This window comes from Mus caroli, unplaced genomic scaffold, assembly GCF_978045245.1.
Source record: "Mus caroli unplaced genomic scaffold, Mus_caroli_1 scaffold_5, whole genome shotgun sequence".
Classification (NCBI taxonomy): Eukaryota; Metazoa; Chordata; class Mammalia; order Rodentia; family Muridae; genus Mus; species Mus caroli.
The window spans coordinates 149,713,057-149,735,893 of record NW_028227260.1 but is presented as its reverse complement, the minus strand read 5'-3'; the positions used below and the strand labels follow the sequence as shown (position 1 = coordinate 149,735,893).

Below are 22,837 nucleotides of genomic sequence, written 5' to 3'. Positions count from 1 at the left end.
TGCCCAGCGCGGGGGCGGGGCGGCCGTGGCCCGGGCTGTCAGGGGCTACGGGTTCGCGGCCCGCCCGGAACAGTCTGTGACGAGCGGCCAGCGAGCAGTGTGGCGCGCGCCGGCGGCTGCGCACGGGGCGCGTGGGCGTGTCCGAGCGGGGCCACGCTACCTGCCCCACCCCCGCTGTTTCGGTTGCCCCCAGGCCCGGTGGCAGCGCGCGCCGGGGCCCGCGAGCCCTCAACGGGCTGAGCTGCGCGCGAGCCGCTCGGGGCTGAGCATGCTGGGAGTCGTTCGGGAAACCGCCACCGTCGCCGCTACCGCCACCGCCACCGCCGTCGCCGCCGCCGCCGCCGCCGGCGGCCGCAGTGCGAGTCCCTGAGGCACGGAGATGAAATTCCCGGCCTCGGTGATAGCGTCCGTGTTCCTGTTCGTGGCCGAGACGGCGGCGGCGCTCTACTTGAGCAGCACCTACCGCTCCGCAGGGGACCGCATGTGGCAGGTGCTGACGCTGCTCTTCTCCTTGATGCCCTGCGCCCTGGTGCAGTTCACGCTTCTCTTCGTCCACCGCGACCTTAGCCGCGATCGCCCACTGGCGCTGCTCATGCACCTGCTCCAGCTCGGGCCCCTGTACAGGTACGTGTCGAACCCACCACCGACCGTTAGGCCCCGGTCCCCTGGCTGTCCCCACCACTGCTGCCCCAGCTGAAGGAGGAGGGGGCCTTGCCTGGAAAGGGACAGACAGGTGTCTTGAACCAGGGCTGACCCGCCCTGCCTTCTCAAGCCATTCCAATCTTGGGAATGAGACTGGATCCTAGCGGGTCAGTCGCTAAAACCGAGATGGCCTGGATTTCGGGAGCCATCATAGACAGTTGCCACTCTTCACTTCGGTTTGAGCCAAGAGAGTAGCAGTTTTTGTCTCTATTTGGTCCCCTGAAAATATGTGGCTTTCTCTGTAGGACTGGCTTGGGAGGTCCTGGTACAAACGTTTGGAAGTTACTCTAAGCGCATGTGTTGTTCAAGTCAGAGCCCATGTGGGTCATTTAGTTTAGTTTATCAAGTGTGTGGCACTTAACTGTTAACCAGGCACTATTCTACGAGCTTTGTGAAAATTGACTTAGTTCATCTACTCAAGGCTACAAGTCCATGTACTCTACTTTTCCCTTGGAGTGATGGGAGTTGTCTAGAGTGAAGACACACATACCAGAGCTGTCTTCTGAGTGTGCCCAATTTTAAACATAGTCATGAAATCCGGTACACAAGATGCCTTGAAGACAGGAACATGCTTTGTGTTAAGAGAAACTGTTAATGCCATTTCTGGAAAAGACATTATTTTTGTGGTTACCGCTGTTTGTGGTGCTGTGGATAGAATCCAGGTCCTGGTACAGAGTAGGCAAATGCTGCACTAGCAAGCTACACCTTAGCCCCGGAAATTAATCTCATAAACACAAATCAAGAAGAAATGCACACTGATGAAACAGACTTGACCTTAATCTCAGAACATGAAGGGAATTTAAATGTATTGTTTTCATATCTTTTATCTTACCATAGGAAAAGCAAAAGTTTATGTTCAAATTAAAAAAAAAAAACATTCACAATATTCAAACCTCGCATGCCATTTTAAACACAACCTTTGTAGCTTACTGTACCGACTTGCAGTTCGACAGCTGTGGCAAACTTCATAAACCAGGTTTCCCATTCAATAAGAGCCAGGGAATCCTAGAAGGGAGAAGAACTTGCTGTGGAGGACCTGACAGTCAGGGGCGAATCAGAAAAAAAAAAATGGCTGAGGGCTACTCAAGGCTTAAAGCCTTGCTCTTAATTAGCTGGCAGAGAATCCTTGTCCTTAACGGAGCCCCATGGTCCTCTTCAGTAAGTGAGATTTGACAAGGCCGTCATCATTTAATGTCGTCTGTGGGGAGGGAACTCATATTCGGGTAGGGCAACTGAGAATTCTTCTCAAAAGTTCCTTGTGCTAAGTGGTTTGGTTCATACCTACATGCCTTAGCTGATTGACTCCTTGCCAGGAAGTAGATATCTTTATTTGTATGTTTATTATTTTGGTGGCAGAGGTTGGGTCTAGGGCTTTAGGCATACTAAAGCAGCATTCCCTTGTTGATCCAGGCTTCCTCAGTTCCTGCCCCCACTTTATACACAGGGCAAATGAGGATCTGGAACCTGTTCCCCAGACTTTCTTTCAAAATGCAATTAGGTTCATCATGTTCTCTGTGTGCAGTCAAAGAAAGGGGAGTGTGCAGTAGTACATTTTATCAGCAGCTCCATCTTTAAAGTTTTAAATGCTCAGTCATTTGTGGGCAACATTAAACAACCACACTAACCAGGTAAGTAAGAGTCCTCTATCACCACTCTTATTTAGATGTGTCTCATAACTTTAAGAGTCACTCAAGCCACAGTTAATAGAGTGTTACCTGTATAAACAGCACAGCAACTGATGTTAAGGACAGCATTACCGAGTGGCACACGGTTGACTGTAGCCTTTTCTCCTACACATCAATGTATACAATTTTCTCCTTTATTATAATCTGCTATCCTTCAGCTACTACAGTAGTTTTCTTAGAAAAACTTCATTAAGGAAAGAAATCACCTGTGATGGTTTGTATATCCTTGGACCAGGGAGTGGCACCATCTGAAGGTGTGGCCTTGTTGGAATAGGTGTGGCCTGGTTGGAATGGGTGTGTCACTGTGGGTGTGGGTATAAGATCCTCACCCTAGTTGCCTGGAAGTCAGTCTTCCACTAGCAGCCTTTGGATGAAGACAGAACTCTCAGCTCCTCCTGTGCCATGCCTGCCTGGATACTGCCATGCTCCCACCTTGATGCCTTGATGATAATGGACTGAACCTCTGAACCTGTAAGCCAGCCCCAATTAAATGTTGTTTTTATAAGACTTGCATTGGTCATGGTGTCTGTTCACAGCAGTAAAACCCTAACTAGGACAAGTTGGTACTGGGAGTGGGGTATTGCTGTGATAGGCCTGACCATGCTTTTATTTGAAAGAATGTGGATTTTGGGACTTTGGATTTGGAAAGCAGTGGAATGCTTTAAATGGGGCTTAATGGGTCATCCTAGTAGGAATATGGAAGACTTTGTTGCTGGGAGTGATTTGAACTGTGTTGACCTGGCCCAAGGGATTTCAAAGGAGAAGAACTTCAGAATGTGGCATAAAGACTGGTTTTGTGGTATTTTGGTGAAGAATGTGGCTACTTTTTGCCCTTGTCTGAAAAGTCTGCCTGAGGCTAAGGTGAAGAGACTTGGATTAATTGCATTGACAAAAGAAGTTTCAAAAAAGCCCAGCAGAGACTTTGTTCTCTGGTTAAGTCTTATGAAGAGAAGTTTGAACAAGCATAGCAAGCTTAGAAAGGAAAAATATAAAATATATGGTTTGAGTATTAAAGGAGTACCAGGAAGTGAAATGGAGCAAAATCTTGTGTTCTAGGAGATAAAGATTAAGGGAGTGGGACCTTGGGGCAAGATCCTACCCAGCTAAATTAGATCCAGGCATGGTGGTACACACCTTTAATCCCATGAGACAAGCATGCTGATCTCTACATTCAAGGTCAATCTACAGAGCAAGAACCAGGATAGCCAAGCTTAGGCAGTGAAGGATTTAGAAAACATAAATCCAGCGTTAACAAGGGAATCGTGTTCTAGATCCTGTAAGCAGCAGAACTTGGCAGCTTCAGCCATGTGGCTCTGGCTCTAGAGTTAAGAATGGAAGGAACTACTGGGACAATTGAAGCTGGTTAGCTGGAGCTAAGAAATTAGAAGTGATTAAGAAGAGACCAGCATTACTGAGGTGAAATCTTATGGGAATTGTTTTCTGGGAGCACAAAGAAGCTGTGTTCCAGAGATAGCCAAGGTTGTACCACGTGCTGCGGCTGGACTTGGTAATGTGTAAGAGTCACTCAGGTGGTACTGCTTGTGAAGAAATGAAGGGATCATGGAGAGAAGCTGAGGCTTAGCACTGTGAGAGGCTAGGGAAGGCCATTGGAGAAGGTGAAGCCTCAGCTGTAGTTGATGGCCCAGGACTGAAGGGGTCATGCAAAGGATTTGATGCTTGGCACCCTGAAGAGAGCCTATGAGAGGCTATTGGTGAAGCCTAGTTGGAGTGGAACACCCCAGTGTATTGGAGATGTCAGTACCATGGGATGATCACCAAGAACAGCAGCCTTAGTGGAGTGGATCAACCTGAGCTTAGACTGCTACAGAGGGCAGAGCTGGAAAAGTGATGCCAGCCCTTAGGAGGAGTACAAAAGATCAAGTGGAATACCAGACACTGAAACAAGAAGCTTTAACATTGAAATTGCCTTGGAGACTCAAAGATGTTAATGATGCCAGAGCCATGGGATACATGCTGAGGAAAGCTGCTAACAGGGAGTGGAACCAACCCAGGAGAAAGCAGTTTGTTGCAGTACACAAAGATGAAAAAGGAGTGGAGATCTGAAGACCGCTTTGACATCAGCCATGGAGATGCAGAGTTTGGAGTTTGCCCAGCTGGTTTCCTGCCTTGCTTTGGAGATTACAGTTAATTAAGTTGGATGAATCTCAGAAGAGACCTTGAACTTTGGACTTTTAACATTGTTGTGACTGCTATAGACTATGAGGACTTTGAAAGTTGGACTAAATGCATTTTGCATTATGCTATGTTTAAGTGTGGCCCCCATAGACTCATGTTTTTGAACAAGTCTATGGGGACCAGGGAGTGGAATGTGATGGTTTGTATATCCTTGGACCAGGGAGTGGCACCATCTGAAGGTGTGGCCTTGTTGGAATAGGTGTGGCCTGGTTGGAATGGGTGTGTCACTGTGGGTGTGGGTATAAGATCCTCACCCTAGTTGCCTGGAAGTCAGTCTTCCACTAGCAGCCTTTGGATGAAGACAGAACTCTCAGCTCCTCCTGTGCCATGCCTGCCTGGATACTGCCATGCTCCCACCTTGATGCCTTGATGATAATGGACTGAACCTCTGAACCTGTAAGCCAGCCCCAATTAAATGTTGTTTTTATAAGACTTGCATTGGTCATGGTGTCTGTTCACAGCAGTAAAACCCTAACTAGGACATCACCCATTCTAATATAGTTGATATATATCAAGAAAGTACTGGACTTCATTAAGTCTTTGAACTTAACATACAAAATGCAGTTCCAAGATCCTTAGCTTTCAAATGAAAGGGAAAACCAAGTGATCTTTTTGGTTAAGAGGACTCAAAAAGAACCGTAATGGGATTTCTCCCCACTGACTGGTTCTAATTTGAACTCTTAAATCATCAGCTTTTCAGAAAGATCAAATTATCCCCCAGAACGAGAGATTCACATTTCTTCTCACTTCTATCCCTTAGCAGTGACTTTTAGTAATGTTTTAGGGTTGTTTGGGGTGGGGGTGGGGACAGTTTACTTCTATTCAAGTTAACCAAACTACCACTTTTAGGGAGATGCTGTTTTTGAGTTCATGCAATATGATGATGAACCAAATAAAGTGACACACAACCGTTTACTGAGTATAACACTTGCCTAAACATGCTTGAAGCCCTATGTTAGGTCCCCAGTATTGAGAAATGGAGGCGTCCAATACCTTCTACAGATGATCCTGGGCTAAACCCATTAACTCAGTTCTGTGTCTTCTTTCCTTCAGGGTGACATGGCTAGAACTCCTTATTTCCTTTATTTACTGTAATTTTAGTCTTTAAACGCATAGCTCTAGTTTCTGTGGTTCTTTCTACAGAAACCTGGGTTCAAAAATGAACTTTGCATAAGTACCTTGAATTACCTTTGTTTCTAATTTGAAGGAAAAATCTTACTATAAGTTATGCTAGATATTCTGGAAAAACAGAGGGGAGATTTGTTTTAACCCTCAGTTTCCTATTATTGTCCCAGTTATGTTAACTTTCCATAAATTAATTGAGAGCAATAAGTATCAATGAATGACAACTTCAAGAAATCCCCTCATTTATATTACTAGCACAATTTAGCAAACAAAATGAGGGGTTAAAAAAACTAGGTTTATAATAAGTAGGTTAAAACAGTCTAAAATTGTTATAAAATATTGCAAAGTAATGCACAGTAGCATTTCTCTATAGGGAACTTTAAAAATAATTTAAAATAATAACAGTTCACATTTGTAAAGCAAAATACACATATTTTTATTTTTTTATTTTTTTATAAAAAGCTTTTTATTAATTTTTTTAAAAATTTTTAATATTTTTATTACATATTTTCCTCAATTACATTTCCAATGCTATCCCAAAAGTCCCCCATAGCGCCCCCCACTTCCCTACCCACCCATTCCCATTCTTTTGGCCCTGGCATTCCCCTATATTGGGGCATATAAAGTTTGCAAGTCCAATGGGCCTCTCTTTCCAGTGATGGCCGACTAGGCCATCTTTCGATACATATGCAGCTAGAGACAAGAGCTCCGGGGTTCTGGTGAGTACATCATGTTGTTCCAACAATAGGGTTGCAGATCCCTTTAGCTCCTTGGGTACTTTCTCTAGCTTCTCCATTGGGAGCCCTGTGATACATCCAATAGCTGACTGTGAACATCCACTCCTGTGTTTGCTAGGCCCCAGCATCGTCTCACAAGAGACAGCTAAATTTGGGTCCTTTCAGCAAAATCTTGCTAGTGTATGCAATGGTGTCAGCGTTTAGAAGCTGATTATGGGATGGATCCCTGGATACGGCAGTCTCTAAATGGTCCATCCTTTCATCACAGCTACGAACTTTGTCTCTGTAACTCCTTCCCTGGGTGTTTTGTTCCCAATTCTAAGAAGGGGCACAGTGTCCACACTTTGGTCTTCATTCTTCTTGAGTTTCATGCCTTTAGCAAATTGTATCTTATATCTTGGGTATCCTAAGTTTTGGGCTAATATACACTTATCAGTGAATACATATTGTGTGAGTTCTTTTGTGATTGTGTTACTTCACTCAAGATGATGCCCTCCAGGTCCATCCATTTGGCTAGGATTTCATAAATTCATTCTTTTTAATAGCTGAGTAGTACTCCATTGTGTAAATGTACCATAATTTCTGTATCCATTCCTCTGTTGAGGGACATCTGGGTTCTTTCCAGCTTCTGGCTATTATAAATAGGGCTGCTATGAACATAGTGGAGCATGTGTCCTTCTTACCGGTTGGGACATCTTCTGGATATATGCCCAGGAGAGGTATTGCTGGATCCTCCGGTAGTACTATGTCCAATTTTCTGAGGAACCGCCAGACTGATTTCCAGAACCAACAATGGAGGAGTGTTCCTCTTTCTCCACATCCTCGCCAGCATCTGCTGTCACCTGAATTTTTGATCTTAGCCATTCTGACTGGTGTGAGGTGGAATCTCAGGGTTGTTTTGATTTGCATTTCCCTGATGATTAAGGATGTTGAACATTTTTTCAGGTGCTTCTCTGCCATTCGGTATTCCTCAGGAGAGAATTCTTTGTTCAGTTCTGAGCCCCATTTTTTAATGGGGTTATTTGACTTTCTGGAGTCCACCTTCTTGAGTTCTTTATATATATTGGATATTAGTCCCTTATCTGATTTAGGATAGGTGAAGATCCTTTCCCAATCTGTTGGTGGTTTTTTTGTCTTATTGATGGTGTCTTTAGCCTTGCAGAAGCTTTGGAGTTTCATGAGGTCCCACTTGTCAATTCTCAATCTTACAGCACAAGCCATTACTGTTCTATTCAGGAATTTTTCCCCTGTGCTCATATCTTCAAGGCTTTTCCCCACTTTCTCCTCTATAAGTTTCAGTGTCTCTGGTTTTATGTGACGTTCCTTGATCCACTTAGACTTGACCTTAGTACAAGGAGATAGGAATGGATCGATTCACATTCTTCTACATGTTAACAACCAGTTGTGCCAGCACGATTTGTTGAAAATGCTGTCTTTCTTCCACTGGATGTTTTTAGCTCCCTTGTCGAAGATCAAGTGACCATAGGTGTATGGGTTCATTTCTGGGTCTTCAATTCTATTCCATTGGTCTATTTGTCTGTCACTATACCAGTACCATGCAGTTTTTATCACAATTGCTCTGTAGTAGAGCTTTAGGTCCGGCATGGTGATTCCACCAGAGGTTCTTTTATCCTTGAGAAGAGTTTTTGCTATCCTAGGTTTTTTGTTATTCCAGATGAATTTGCAGATTGCACTTTCTAATTCGTTGAAGAATTGATTTGGAATTTTGATGGGGATTGCATTGAATCTGTAGATTGCTTTTGGCAAGATAGCCATTTTTACAATGTTGATCCTGCCAATCCATGAGCATGGGAGATCTTTCCATCTTCTGAGATCTTCTATAATTTCTTTCTTCAGAGACTTGAAGTTTTTATTATACAGATCTTTCACTTCCTTAGTTAGAGTCACGCCAAGATATTTTATATTATTTGTGACTATTGAGAAGGGTGTTGTTTCCCTAATTTCTTTCTCAGCCTGTTTATTCTTTGTGTAGAGAAAGGCCATTGATTTGTTTGAGTTAATTTTATATCCAGCTACTTCACCGAAGCTGTTTATCAGGCTTAGGAGTTCTCTGGTGGAATTTTTAGGGTCACTTATATATACTATCATATCATCTGCAAAAAGTGATATTTTGACTTCATCTTTTCCAATTTGTATCCCTTTGATCTCCTTTTGTTGTCGAATTGCTCTGGCTAGGACTTCAAGTACAATGTTGAATAGGTATGGAGAAAGTGGACAGCCTTGTCTAGTCCCTGATTTTAGAGGGATTGCTTCAAGCTTCTCACCATTTACTTTGATGTTGGCTACTGGTTTGCTGTAGATTGCTTTTATCATGTTTAGGTATGGGCCTTGAATTCCTGATCTTTCCAAGACTTTTATCATGAATGGGTGTTGGATCTTGTCAAATGCTTTCTCAGCATCTAACGAGATGACCATGTGGTTTTTGTCTTTGAGTTTGTTTATATACTGGATTACGTTGATGGATTTCCGTATATTGAACCATCCCTGCATCCCTGGGATGAAACCTACTTGGTCAGGATGGATGATTGTTTTGATGTGTTCTTGGATTCGGTTAGCAAGAACTTTATTGAGGATTTTTGCATCAATATTCATAAGGGATATTGGTCTGAAGTTTTCTATCTTTGTTGGGTCTTTTTGTGGTTTAGGTATCAGAGTAATTGTGGCTTCATAGAATGAGTTGGGTAGAGTACCTTCTGTTTCTATTTTGTGGAATAGTTTGTGAAGAACTGGGATTAGATCTTCTTTGAAGGTCTGATAGAACTCTGCACTAAACCCATCTGGTCCTGGGCTTTTTTTAGTTGGGAGACTATTAATGACTGCTTCTATTTCTTTGGGGGATATAGGGCTGTTTAGATCATTAACCTGATCTTGATTCAACTTTGGTACCTGGTATCTGTCTAGGAACTTCTCCATTTCATCCAGGTTCTCCAGTTTTGTTGAGTATAGCCTTTGGTAGAAGGATCTGATGGTGTTTTGGATGTCTTCAGGATCTGTTGTTATGTCTCCTTTTTCATTTCTGATTTTGTTAATTAGGATGCTTTCCCTGTGCCCTCTAGTGAGTCTGGCTAAGGGTTTATCTATCTTGTTGATTTTCTCAAAGAACCAGCTCCTTGATTGATTGATTGATTCTTTGAATAGTTCTTCTTGTTTCCACTTGGTTGATTTCGCCCCTGAGTTTGATTATTTCCTGCCGTCTACTCCTCTTGGGTGAATTTGCTTCCTTTTGTTCTAGTGCTTTTAGGTGTGTTGTCAAGCAGCTAATGTGTGCTCTTTCTAGTTTCCTTTTGGAGGCACTCAGAGCTATGAGTTTTCCTCTTAGAAATGCTTTCATTGCGTCCCATAAGTTTGGGTATGTTGTGGCTTCATTTTCATTGAACTCTAAAAAGTCCTTAATTTCTTTCTTTATTCCTTCCTTGACCAAGGTATCATTGAGAAGAGTGTTGTTCAGTTTCCACGTGAATGTTGGCTTTCTATTATTTATGTTGTTATTGAAGATCAGCCTTAGTCCATGGTGACCTGATAGGATGCATGGGACCATTTCAATATTTTTGTATCTGTTGAGGCCTGTTTTGTGACCAATTATGTGGTCAATTTTGGAGAAGGTACCATGAGGTGCTGAGAAGAAGGTATATCCTTTTGTTTTAGGATAGAATGTTCTGTAGATATCTGCCAGATCCATTTGATTCATAATTTCTCTTAGTTTCTCTGTGTCCCTGTTTAGTTTCTGTTTCCATGATCTGTCCATTGGTGAAAGTGGTGTGTTGAAGTCTCCCACTATTATTGTATGAGGTGCAATGTGTGCTTTGAGATTTACTAAAGTTTCTTTAATGAATGTGGCTGCCTTTGTATTTGGAGCATAGATATTCAGGATTGATAGTTCCTCTTGGAGGATTTTACCTTTGATGAGTATGAAGTGTCCCTCCCTGTCTTTTTTAATGACTTTGGGTTGGAAGTCAATCTTATCAGATATTAGAATGGCTACTCCAGCTTGTTTCTTCATACAATTTGCTTGGAAAATTGTTTTCCAGCCTTTCATTCTGAGGTAGTGTCTATCTTTTTCTCTGAGATGAGTTTCCTGTAAGCAGCAAAATGTTGGGTCTTGTTTGTGTAGCCAGTTTGTTAGTCTATGTCTTTTTATCGGGGAGTTGAGTCCATTGATATTAAGAGATATTAAGGGAAAGTAATTATTGTTTCCTGTTATTTTTGTTGTTAAAGTTGGCATTCTGTTCATGTGGCTGTCTTCTTTTAGGTTTGTTGAGGGATTACCTTCTTGTTGTTTCTAGGGCGTGGTTCCTGTCCTTGTATTGTTTTTTTTCTGTTATTATCCTTTGAAGGGCTGGATTCGTGGAGAGATAATGTGTGAATTTGGTTTTGTCGTGGAATACTTTGGTTTCTCCATCTATGTTAATTGAGAGTTTGGCTGGGTATAGTAGCCTGGGCTGGAATTTGTGTTCTTTTAGTGTCTGTATAACATCCGTCCAGGATCTTCTGGCTTTCATAGTCTCTGGTGAAAAATCTTGTGTAATTCTGATAGGCTTGCCTTTATATGTTACTTGGCCTTTTTCTCTTACTGCTTTTAGTATTCTATCTTTATTTAGAGCATTTGTTGTTCTGATTATTATGTGTCGGGAGGTATTTCTTTTCTGGTCCAGTCTATTTGGAGTTCTGTAGGCTTCTTGTATGTTCATGGGCATCTCTTTCTTTAGATTTGGGAAGTTTTCTTCTATAATTTTGTTGAAGATGTTTGCTGGTCCTTTGAGTTGAAAATCTTCATTCTCATCCACTCCTATTATCCGTAGGTTTGGTCTTCTCATTGTGTCCTGTATTTCTTGGATGTTTTGAGTTAGGATCTTTTTGCATTTTACATTTTCCTTGATTGTTGTGCCGATGTTCTCTATGGAATCTTCTGCACCTGAGATTCTCTCTTCCATCTCTTGTATTCTGTTGCTGATGCTGGTATCTATGGTTCCAGATTTCTTTCCTAGGGTTTCTATCTCCAGTGTTGCCTCATTTTGGGTTTTCTTTATTGTGTCTACTTCCATTTTTAGGTCTAGTATGGTTTTATTCATTTCCATCATCTGTTTGGATGTGTTTTCCTGTTTTTCATTAAGGACTTCTACCTGTTTGATTATGTTATCCTGTTTTTCTTTAAGGATTTGTAACTCTTTAGCAGTGTTCTCCTGCAATTCTTTAAGGGATTTTTGTGCTTCCTCTTTACTGTCTTCTACCTGTTTACCAGTGTTCCTTTGTATTTCTTTAAGTGTGTTATTAAAGTCCTTCTTGAAGTCCTCTACCATCATCATGAGATATGCTTTTAGATCCGTGTCTAGCTTTTCCGGTGTGTTGAGGTGCCCTGGACTGGGCGAAGTGGGAGTGCTGGGTTCTGATGATGGTGAGTGGTCTTGGTTTCTGTTAGTAAGATTATTACGTTTACCTTTCGCCATCTGGTAATCTCTGGGGTTAGTTGTTGTCGATGTCACTGTTTAAAGATTGGAGCAGAAGCTGTGTTCCACTCACCAGCAGTCTCAAAATCCTGTGGCGGGGGTCCTGGGTAGCTGGCGGTACGCTGGAAGAGGCCTGTGGTCCTACTCAGGCTGGTTTTCTGCTTTCCTAACTAATGCAGTCTCAGTTCCCGCGCGCAATTGGATTGGAGCAGAAGCTGTGTTCCACTCACCAGAAGTCTTAAGATCCTGTGGCTGGTGTTGTGGGTAGCTGGCGAGTGTCAGCCGACCCTGCGCCCTAGCTACCCCGGTGCTTTTCTGACTGGAAGAGGCTTGTGGCCCTATGTAGGCCGGATTTCTGCCTCCCCAACCAAAGCAGTCTCAGGTCCCGCGTGATTGGACTGGAGCAGAAGCTGTGTTCCACTCACCAGCAGTCTCAAAATCCTGTGGCGGGGGTCGTGGGTAGCTGGCGGGTGTCAGCTGACCCTGCGCTCTAGCTACGCAGGTGCTGGTCCGGCCGGATGAGGCCTGTGGCCCTACTCAGGCCGGTTTCTGCTTCCCTAACTAATGCAGTCTCAGGTCCCGCGCGCAATTGGATTGGAGCAGAAGCTGTGTTCCACTCACCAGAAGTCTTAAGATCCTGTGGCGGGTGTTGTGGGTAGCTGGTGAGTGTCAGCCGACCCTGCGCCCTAGCTACCCCGGTGCTTTTCTGACCGGAAGACGCTTGTCACACATATTTTTAAATTCCATCTACAGTAAAACCTCATGAGCTAAGTGGCAAGATCTTATTTCTGTAGTCCAGGAGTTTAAGCAAGTGGCTTGTTAAAGTTTTCATAATATTGTCTATTTAACCAGCATACTTCTCTAGTGCAGCTTCTTAGAGCATGTGTCTCACATGGACATAGGGTGACTGATTGGAAATCATAGTATGTCTTTGGCAAAAGCTTTTTTTCATCATGGTCCTTGGTACCTCACGTTATTTGTGCTGTCATCAATATGCCTGGTTTCTGCTAGGGAACAAACTGTTGTTACAGTTGACAATTGAGTTATAGTATTCTTGAGAATGGAACCAAGTGGAAAACAAATTGGCTCAGGTTACTAATTCTCAGCAGGGATGGATCATCATGGGGTCTACAGACTAAGTTCCACTGGCCAAATCATACCACCATCTGTTTCTTTAAATAAAGTTTTATTGGAACACACACAACTATACTCATCCTTTATAGACTATTCGTTTTAGCAATGCAGAGGCAGAGTTGAGCAGAGGCCTGTAGAGCCTTACTTACTTGTATAGACATTACACACAAGCTTCCTGAACCTTGGAGTACATGATACTGATTTTTATGAAAGATGCTTGTCCTCTAGCACTGAGCTAGGCATTAAGCCCTTCCCTTGGGTGATTTTAGTCAAGTAGCTCATGCAGAGAATCAACAATGAAAACAAACCCTGAACAAAATTGGAATAGTTGGCTAAGTCTTGGCAGAATTTCAAGAGAAGAGTGGTAGTTTGTCTCTTATTTTTCAGTAGTAGTAGGAAGAGGTCTTGGTATGGTTCACAAATTTATAAGATATGAAATATGAAGCTTTGTTAAGATACTCCACGTATGGTGGCACACACCTTTAATGTCAGCACTCAGAAGACAGAGGCAGGCAGATCTCTGTGAGTTTAAAGCCAGCCTGCTTTACATACTGAGATCTCTGCCAGCCAGGGCCTACATAGAGAGACCCTGTCTCAAAGTGGGAAAGGAGACAAATGTATCACTTAAGAAAAGCAGTGGAATGTGAGAAACTCCACTTTCAGGGCTACCTGTGCCATTAGTTTTGTTTTCCTGGAAAGTTTTTTTCATTTGGATGTTTGATCTCAGAACTTTGATTCAAAAATTCTATAACTGATCGGTTTTACGTAGTTTCCTCAAGCATTAATAGAATTACATTATTCTTTTTTTATAAATGATTTTTATTAGATATTTTCTTCATTTACATTTCAAATGCTAGCCCCAAAGCCCCCTAAACCCTCCCCCTGCCCTGCTCCCCAACCCTCCCACTCCCACTTCCTGGCCCTGGCATTCCCCTGAACTGGGGCATATAAAGTTTGCAAGACCAAGGGGCCTCTCTTCCCAGTGATGGCCAATTAGGCCATCTTTTGATACATATGCAGCTAGAGACACGAGCTCTGGGGGTACTGGTTAGTTCATATTGTTGTTCCACCTATAGGGTTGCAGATCCCTTTAGCTCCTTGGGTGCTTTCTCTAGCTCCTCCATTGGGGGCCCTGTGATCCATCCAATAGCTGACTGTGAGCATCCACTTCTGTGTTTGCTAGGCCCCGGCATAGTCTCACAAGAGACAGCTATATCTGGGTCCTTTCAGCAAAATCTTGCTAGTGTCAAGCAAATGGTGTCAGTGTTTGGAGGCTGATTATGGGATAGATCCCCGGGTATGGCAGTCTCTAGATGGTCCATCCTTTCGTCTCAGCTCCAAACTGTGTCTCTGTAACTCCTTCCATGGGTGTTTTGTTCCCAGTTCGAAGAAGGGGCAAAGTGTCCACACTTTGGTCTTCGTTCTTCTTGAGTTTCCTCTGTTTTGCAAATTGTATCTTATATCTTGGGTATTCTAAATTTCTGTACTAATATCCACTTATCAGTGAGTACATATCATTTGAGTTCTTTTGTGATTAAGTTACCTCACTCAGGATGATGCCCTCCAGATCCATCCATTTGCCTAAGAATTTCATGAATTCATTGTTTTTAGTAACTGAGTAGTACTCCATTGTGTAAATGTACCACATTTTTTGTATCCATTTCTCTGTTGAGGGACATCTACAAACCCTTATTTCCTTTGTTCATTTAATTCAGCAGCTTTTAGCATGCTCTACCATTTTGGTTGTTTATTTTTGGTCTTTAAAAGTTCTAAAAAGTTTGACTTTTATATCACAAGTAAAGAATAGTTGTTATAAAACAGAGAAACAGAAAATATTTGCATAGTGAAGAAAATAAAACTTTAACTCAACTGCCTAAAGAGAATACTTTTTATTGATTTTGTTGTATATACTTGCTAGTGTGTATATATAACTATATAACTACATATATATAACTATATATATGATATATGTAACTATATATATAACTATACATACTATATATAACTATATATGACTATATATAACTATATATATAGTTATGACATATAGTTATGATTGTAAACTGTCAGGGAAAATGAACTTGGATTCTAAGGGTTTGCTGATTTCCAAACTATACTTATTCCCATCAAGTCTAACCAAGATACTAGTTGTTTAATATCTTGGTTATACAATTTTTATTTAACAACTGGTACTTTTGAGTCAGTGTAATTCAGTTCTGTCAATCTACTGTATGTACATATGTATATATAGACTGTATATATTTATATGTGTAAAATTTTCTCTTATAATTTGCTTCCCTTATCAAATATGATAAACTAGCTTATAAAATATGATATTTTATTTTAATTTAGTTAAATGTGTTGAGGATTGAGCCTAGGATCTAATACATGCTAAGCAGATGGTGTTGTTAAGCCCAGTATTTTAATTTTTAAAATTTTGATCGATTGACTGTGTGTTTGTGTGCATGTACATGTCTTGGTGTTTGTGTGGAGGTCAGAGGACAACTTGGCAGAGTCAGTACTCTCTTTTCAGCATGTGAGAGAGACCCAGATATTAAACTCAAGTGCTCAGGGTTAGCAGCAAGCACCTTTACCCACCAAGACATTTCACAAGCCCAAAAGTCTTGTGTTTTTCTAAGCTATCAGTTTTGATAACTCCATAGTATTTAAGTGAGTGTATGTGCTTTGATATATTTAATTTCCCTTATAAGAGGGCCTCGAAAATAATCCCAGGATTTTGCCATTACAAATAATGCTGGTTTAAATTCTTTTAGTAAGATTTCTTTGTGAGCTGGTATATCTGAAGCTATCATGTGAACCAAAAGTACAACAAAATAAATGTTTTGTTACATATTATACTTTTTCGGTCTATGCCCCTATTACCCCATCCAGATAGTGAACCCCTCTGAATGAATGGAGTTGGAGTCTCCAAGCTTTTGCTATCATTACCTCTTTGAGAATAAATACCTGGCCATTTTATCTGTCTTCTATACTCTGCTTCTTCTTCTTCTTCTTCTTCTTTTTTTTTTTTTTACCAAAACAATTCTTGTTTTTTAATTAGGTATTTTCTTCATTTACATTTCCAATGCTATCCCAAAAGTCCCCCATACCATCTCCCCTCCCCTCCCCACCCACTCCCACTTCTTGGCCCTGGCGTTCCCCTGTACTGGGGCATATAAAGTTTGCAATACCAAGGGGACTCTCTTTCCAGTGACGGCCGACTAGGTCATCTCTGATACATATGCAGCTAGAGACACGAGCTCCGGGGTACTGGTTAGTTCATATTGTTGTTCCACCTATAGGGTTGCAGACCCCTTCAGCTCCTTGGGTAATTTCTCTAGCTCCTCCATTGGGGACCCCGTGATCCATCCAATAGCTGACTGTGAGCCTCCACTTCTGTGTTTGCTAGGCCCCAGCATAGCCTCACAAGAGACAGCTAGACTGCCATACCCGGGGATCCATCCCATAATCAGCCTCCAAAGGCTGACACCATTGCATACACTAGCAAGATTTTGCTCAAAGGACCTGATATACTCTGCTTCTTTCAATGGTTCAGCAGTATTGAGAGGTGTCAGTTTAGAGGAGATGGGCTTGAGTTCATGAACTCAACTTAAGTGTTATGGTTTTCTTCTGAACAAAGTAGTCTACCGTGTCTTGATGTAATATATTAAAACATTTTTGATTCCATATATATTGCAACATATATGTTGCCTTCTCTCACACATAAACCATACCCCGCCTCACCCCCAAGAAACAAATGAAAAGGGTAATAATTATGAAGTCTGATCTTTGTGCTCACTAAAAAGGTTCTTATATTTCTTTTTGTGCATCAAGGGCTTTACTATTTCAAATGACAAATGTATTCAGGTTGTCATAGATACCTCCAGGTGATAATATAAAGTTACCAACATTCAATAAAACTGACAAAGCCATAAAATCTAGTAGCATTGTAAGATTGTTATGAAAGTGCCTGTTTCAGGGCATAAAAGTCATTCAGTGTTAAAACCCAAGGCCATGAACATTCTTCTAGCTCTTAGGAAAAATCTGTTTTCCCTAGCACTTCATTATGTAAGTTTTTGAACACAGAGAAGAAAATCTTACTGACTTACATACTCAATGACCCACAAACTACATTCTACAATTAACATTTTGTTTCATATACCTTTCCATCTCTCCATGCATCAACTCAATCTGTCTCTTCCTCTCTCTCTCTCTCTCTCTCTCTCTCTCTCTCTCTCTCTCTCTCTCTCTCTCTCTGTATTTGTGTATGCTTCAGAGTAAATCATAGGCATCAGTACTTTTTCTTTCCATCAGTATCTATTATGTAGAGAGGAAAATTTTAGTCATTAGTGAAGGATCTCTTCCTAGAGCAGGTTTGGGATTTTTTAAATAAGATATTTTCTAAACCCTGGACAAGTTGGAATTTAGCTATGGCCCATATGGGCTTATTAGAGCTAAGAAATAGGTAATATGCTGTGGTCTTCCAGTAAAATTCTAACTAACAAGCAACTCTGTGCTGTACACTAATCCAACTTTATTCATCTTCATGATCCCCACCCCGTCAAGCTCCTAATCTGTAGCTCATCTGCAGCTTAGGATATAGCCCACACTGGCCTTGGACTCTTGACAGTCGCTCTGCTCCAGTGTCTAGACTACAGCCACTAGAGAGTGCTGAGCCTGCAAATGTGTGTGTGTGTGTGTGTGTGAGTATGTGTGTGTGTGTGTGAGTATGTGTGTGTGTGTGAGTATGTGTGTGTGTGTGTGTTTCCATGCATATATTAAACTAGGGTGATTTGTGGCATTTGTTTTATGTAGAATTGTGGAACATTTACACAAAACAGCATTACCCCTGTTAATCCTCTTTCACAGGTGGATGACAAGGTATTTTTTCTATTTTGTGATTGAGGGAAAAGTTCTGGTCAGTGCTTTACATACAGTTGCACAGTTACTGTTTTGGGAAGAAAACAAAGCATTTTTGAGTCTCTAGAAGTGAAGTACTTCCCATTCCCTAGTTTTCTTAGCTTTGGTAGCTTTCAGTGTTACCTTTGCTTGGTTCTCTGTTCTTATTGGTCTACTGGAGGGCTTGCAGAAAAGCAGCTCCTTAGAACTGATCCCGAGAGTGAATGATTGGAGAGATTTATAACAGCCAGGCAAGGGGTTGAGAATCAGGCTAAGTGAAAACGGGATGACTGCGAAAAAGGAAACAATTCTGCCAGTCATTACTGTCTCTGACTCATTGATTTGTTTCTAGGGGTTGTGAAGTCTTCTGCATCTACTGTCAGTCGGACCAGAATGAAGAACCTTATGTGAGCATCACTAAGAAACGACAGATGCCAAAAGATGGCCTTTCAGAGGAGGTCGAGAAAGAGGTTGGCCAGGCAGAAGGCAAGCTGATTACCCACCGTTCTGCATTCAGCCGGGCATCAGTGATTCAGGCTTTCCTAGGCTCTGCCCCACAACTGACCCTCCAACTGTATATAACTGTCTTGGAACAGAGCATCACTACTGGAAGATGTATGTATGCATGCTTTTTTGTTAAAAAAAATAATCTGCTTACATTTAGGGTTCAACTGACAAACAAGACTTTTTCTATTCAGGTAAAATCAGTTTATATGTGCATCTGTTCTGAGTCTGTGTTCCATTTGCTAACCTAAAATCCCAAGGAATTGAAATAATAACACTTTTTTTGTGGTGAGGAGGGTTTATAAGTCTGTATTTTTCCCAGAGCTCAAAAGGAAAAGTTCACTTACTCTAGTGTAGACCAGCTGAGGGGGCTCAAATATTGGGAGCTTTAAATCATTGAAGACTGATTTACTGACATGTTTTTGGACCTCTTTTCTGTGTGGAAAGAATTTAGACTTCCTTATAGCATGGTACTGCTTGCAAGTATGAAACTAGTGTCATTTTTTGTGACTTTGACTTAGGAATCATGGGAGCTCTCTACATTTTAACTGGAAGGTTCTTATTTTCCTTTCTTTCTTTCTTTCTTTCTTTCTTTCTTTCTTTCTTTCTTTCTTTCTTTCAGTACAGTCTAATTAATAGAACAAATTCAATAGTTTTTTTTAATTAGGTATTTATTTCATTTACATTTCTAATGCTATCCCAAAAGTCCCCCACCCACTCCCACTTCTTGGCCCTGGCGTTCCCCTGTACTGAGGCATATAAAGTTTGCACGACCAATGGGCCTCTCTTTCCACTGATGGCCAACTAGGCCATCTTTTGATACATATGCAGCTAGAGACACGAGCTCTGGGGGGTACTAGTTAGTTCATATCGTTGTTCCACCTATAGAGTTGCAGATGCCTCCAGCTCCTTGGGTACTTTCTCTAGCTCAGTTTTAATATAAGTACAGTGTTGTGCCATGATAAATGTTACCTATCCTATTAGATTCTGAAACCTAGAAACATTTCATCATATCAAGAGGAAAACATGAACACGTAGGTCTTGTCAGATTGTAAAAATCTAAGAGAAAGAGTTCCCATAAGAGGAGGATATAACCAGGTGGGCTTTGGTGGCCTGCCTACAATTCCAGTTGTGGGAGGCTAAGACAGAATCTCCAGAGCAAGGTGGCTAGTAAGACTATATTGGTGAGCTCTGGCTTGGATTGAGAGATCTCATCTTAGTAAATACGATAGAAGACTGATCAAGGGTGAGTCTAGATCTCAACTTCAGGCCTTTATGTGTGTGGCCACATAGGACACAGGAGCACATGCAGACATTCACTCACACAGTTACACACACATGAAAATGAGAAAAGATAAAACAGACATATTCAGTAAGGTGAGCTGTTTCCTAATATGGGCATTTCTGCACTGAACACCAGAGTTCAGTGGCTACCAGTGATATCATAAAGTATGTTGTAACAAAGCCCTCTCAAGGATAACTTCATAGGTGGGTGAGAAGGTTGGTTATTTGGAGAGTCTCAGGCCAACAGAGAGGGCCATCTGAGCCAAAAGCTCCACACAAACATCATGGCCAGGATAATGAAAAGGCGAAGAAGACAGAAAAGAACCTGCTCCCAGAGAGGTGAGCTTCCTGTTAGCCTTGTAGATCGTCTCCTACGAGAGGGAAACCATTCCGGTCGCCTGAGCTCTTCTGCACTTTTATTCCTCACGAGCGTGCTCGAGGAGTTAACATCGAACATCCTTGAACTGGCTGATGAGGTGGCCCACACCGCTGGCAGGAAGTGCATAGCTCCAGAGGATGTACGTCTGGTGGTACAGAGCAACGAGCAGCTCCAACAACTCTTCAAACCAGGTGGCATATCTGGTGGTGAGTGAGCCACCAGAACCTGATGACAACTGATGATGCCTGGGTCTCAAGAGTCTGGAGGTCCACCACACCTTCAGCCTCACCCTGCCCCAGGGTCCTACTAGCTGGGGGAGCAAATCAAACATGCTATTAAAGCATTGAGATTGAACCCATTGATCCTGGCTCCTTTTGTTGCTTCATTTTGAACTAGATGTTGCTATGAACCACCCGGGAGGGTGATGGTGGATTTGAAGCTGTTGTTAATGTGGGGAACTTGATTTCCAGAGGAAATTTCTAATAGGGACCACAAGAGCAGTGGTCTTGGTGGGAGGAGGTGGTGATGTGTAAGCACTTTTGAACCGGTGGCAATGGGAGGATTTGGCTAAGGTAGAGGGCAGAGAAGCTGTCCTGGTAGTCTGTGAGCCCACATGGCCTTGGAAGGCCAGGAATTTGGCTTCAGCCTCCCAGGCACATTGGATTCCCAATGAGATGCTGCTAACTGGAGATGGGTGGATTGAAGACATGGACTGTGGTAGGAAAGTCTTCCTTGGAGGTTAGGTCTCAGGTTAGAAGATGATGACTGTGGGGTGGGGGAGACCATGTGTGGCATAATGTTGGCGTGAGGTTCAAGGGTCAGGAGACTTCCCTGAGCACTGAGCAATGATGGTGAAACCAGAAGAGAAAAGCTGGAAGAAGACCCCATGGGAAGACCAGCAGGCTCGACTAACTAGAACCCCGAGATCTCTCAGATACTGAACCACCAACCAGACAGCATACACTAGCTGGTCCCAGGCCCCAAACACATAGAGCAGAGGACTGCCTGGTCTGGACTCAGTGAGAGAAGATGCACCTAACCCTTGAGAGACTTGAGTTGGGCTTTGGTAACCAAAATCTTGTTCTGTTAAATATCATGCTAACTTACCAGTATTAAAATGTTCTGCAATTTACAAAATGTGTTTTATGTGTATGAGTGTTTTGGGTACATGTATGTCTGTGTACCACATGTGTACATTCCTCCTGGAGGCGGGAAAGGAGTGTCATGTCCTCTGGCATTGGAGTTAATAGCTGGTTGTCAGCTGCTGTGTGGGTGTTGGGAAATGAGCCTGATCCTCTCAACATGCTCTTAACCTTAGAGTCATCCTCCAGGCCCTGTTCTTAAACTGGCCATTTACATGGTCTGAAAAGCACTTACATTATGACATGAGAAGCCTGTGCCTAAGATCCTATTCTCTAAAATCACTGAAGTCCATTTTTACTGGACTCTGAAACACTTGTTGGTTCATTATAGATTAAAAAAAAAATCAGAGAAGACTGAAACCTAAGTCCGTGTAGTTCACTGATGTCTTATAATAATTTTCACAAGTGAACAATCAAGTGAGAGTGCATAATAGATATAATACATCTGATTATACCCCTGGAAGTAGGAATAGAAAATTGATATGCAAAATAAAATAACAAAACTAATACAAAAAGATTATTTTGGTCAAAATAGCTCTAATAATGACACATTTCAAAGACACATGCAATAATTTGTAGGTGTGTATGTGCTAATAGATCTACATAGAAAAGTGTAATATGAATTCTTACTCAAAAATTACTGTTATATGATACCTAACAAAAATTTAAAAGGGAAGATTTGAAGTCTTTTTTCTTAATTTACTGAAATAACAACTGGCAACACCATAATTTTATTACCTAATATCATGAGGGACGGCACCAACGGGACCCTGATAATTAAAAGTTGGGCTCTATAATCTGTTGCCAAGTATCCAGTATTGGTTCCCATGCCCTTGTAGATATGAAGATATGATTCATGCTTAAGTCTATTACATAAGAGTAGTGTTATATTTATGTATAATATACACCCATTTTTCCTATATTTTATCTTAATATCTCATTTGAACAGGAATTTGCTATCTTGCCTAGGGTGACCTCATATTTGGGAGCTGAGTGATTCGCCTACGTCAGCTTCCTAAGTATCTGGGACTACAGGCATGAACCATTACACGTGGCCCTTCCCTATAATTCATGCCAGCTACAGGCCACTTATAAACAGCACAATGTAGGTGGAATGTAAATAGCTTTTCTTCTTGATTGTTTAGGGAAGGATGAAAAAGAATTATACTTAAGTACAAACACAGTTTTCTAACATTTTCAGTGTGCAGTTGGTTGAATTGTAGATGGAGAACCTGCACATAAGAATCCTAACCGTATGCAATGGTGTCAGCTATGCCGGGGCCTAGCAAACACAGAAGTGGATGCTCACAGTCTGCTATTGGATGGATCACAGGGCCCCCAATGGAGGAGCTAGAGAAAGTACCCAAGGAGCTGAAGGGGTCTGCAACCCTATAGGTGGAACAACAATATGAACTAACCAGTACCCCCAGAGCTCGTGTCTCTAGCTGCATATGTATCAGAAGATGGCCTAGTCTGCCATCATTGGAAAGAGAGGCCCATCGGTCTTGCAAATTTTATATGCCTCAGTACAGGGGAATGCCAGGGCCAAGAAGTGGGAATGGGTGGGTAGGGGATTGGCGGGGGA

The 22,837-nt window shown here is 42.0% G+C and overlaps 1 protein-coding gene and 1 pseudogene across 1 annotated transcript in view; both read left to right on the top strand.

Annotated features, from left to right (window-relative positions):
• Positions 1 to 36: 36 nt before the first annotated feature.
• Xk (X-linked Kx blood group antigen, Kell and VPS13A binding protein) overlaps positions 37 to 22,837 on the top strand; it is a 48,123-nt gene continuing 25,322 nt past the window's right edge. The window contains exons 1-2 of the mRNA XM_085838278.1: positions 37 to 624; positions 18,296 to 18,558. Coding sequence (XP_085694404.1) covers positions 380 to 624; positions 18,296 to 18,558 — 508 coding nt within the window. The 5' untranslated portion in view covers positions 37 to 379. The remainder of the gene's footprint in view (positions 625 to 18,295; positions 18,559 to 22,837) is intronic.
• Positions 19,325 to 20,482, top strand: LOC147004850 (histone H2A-like 1; annotated as a pseudogene).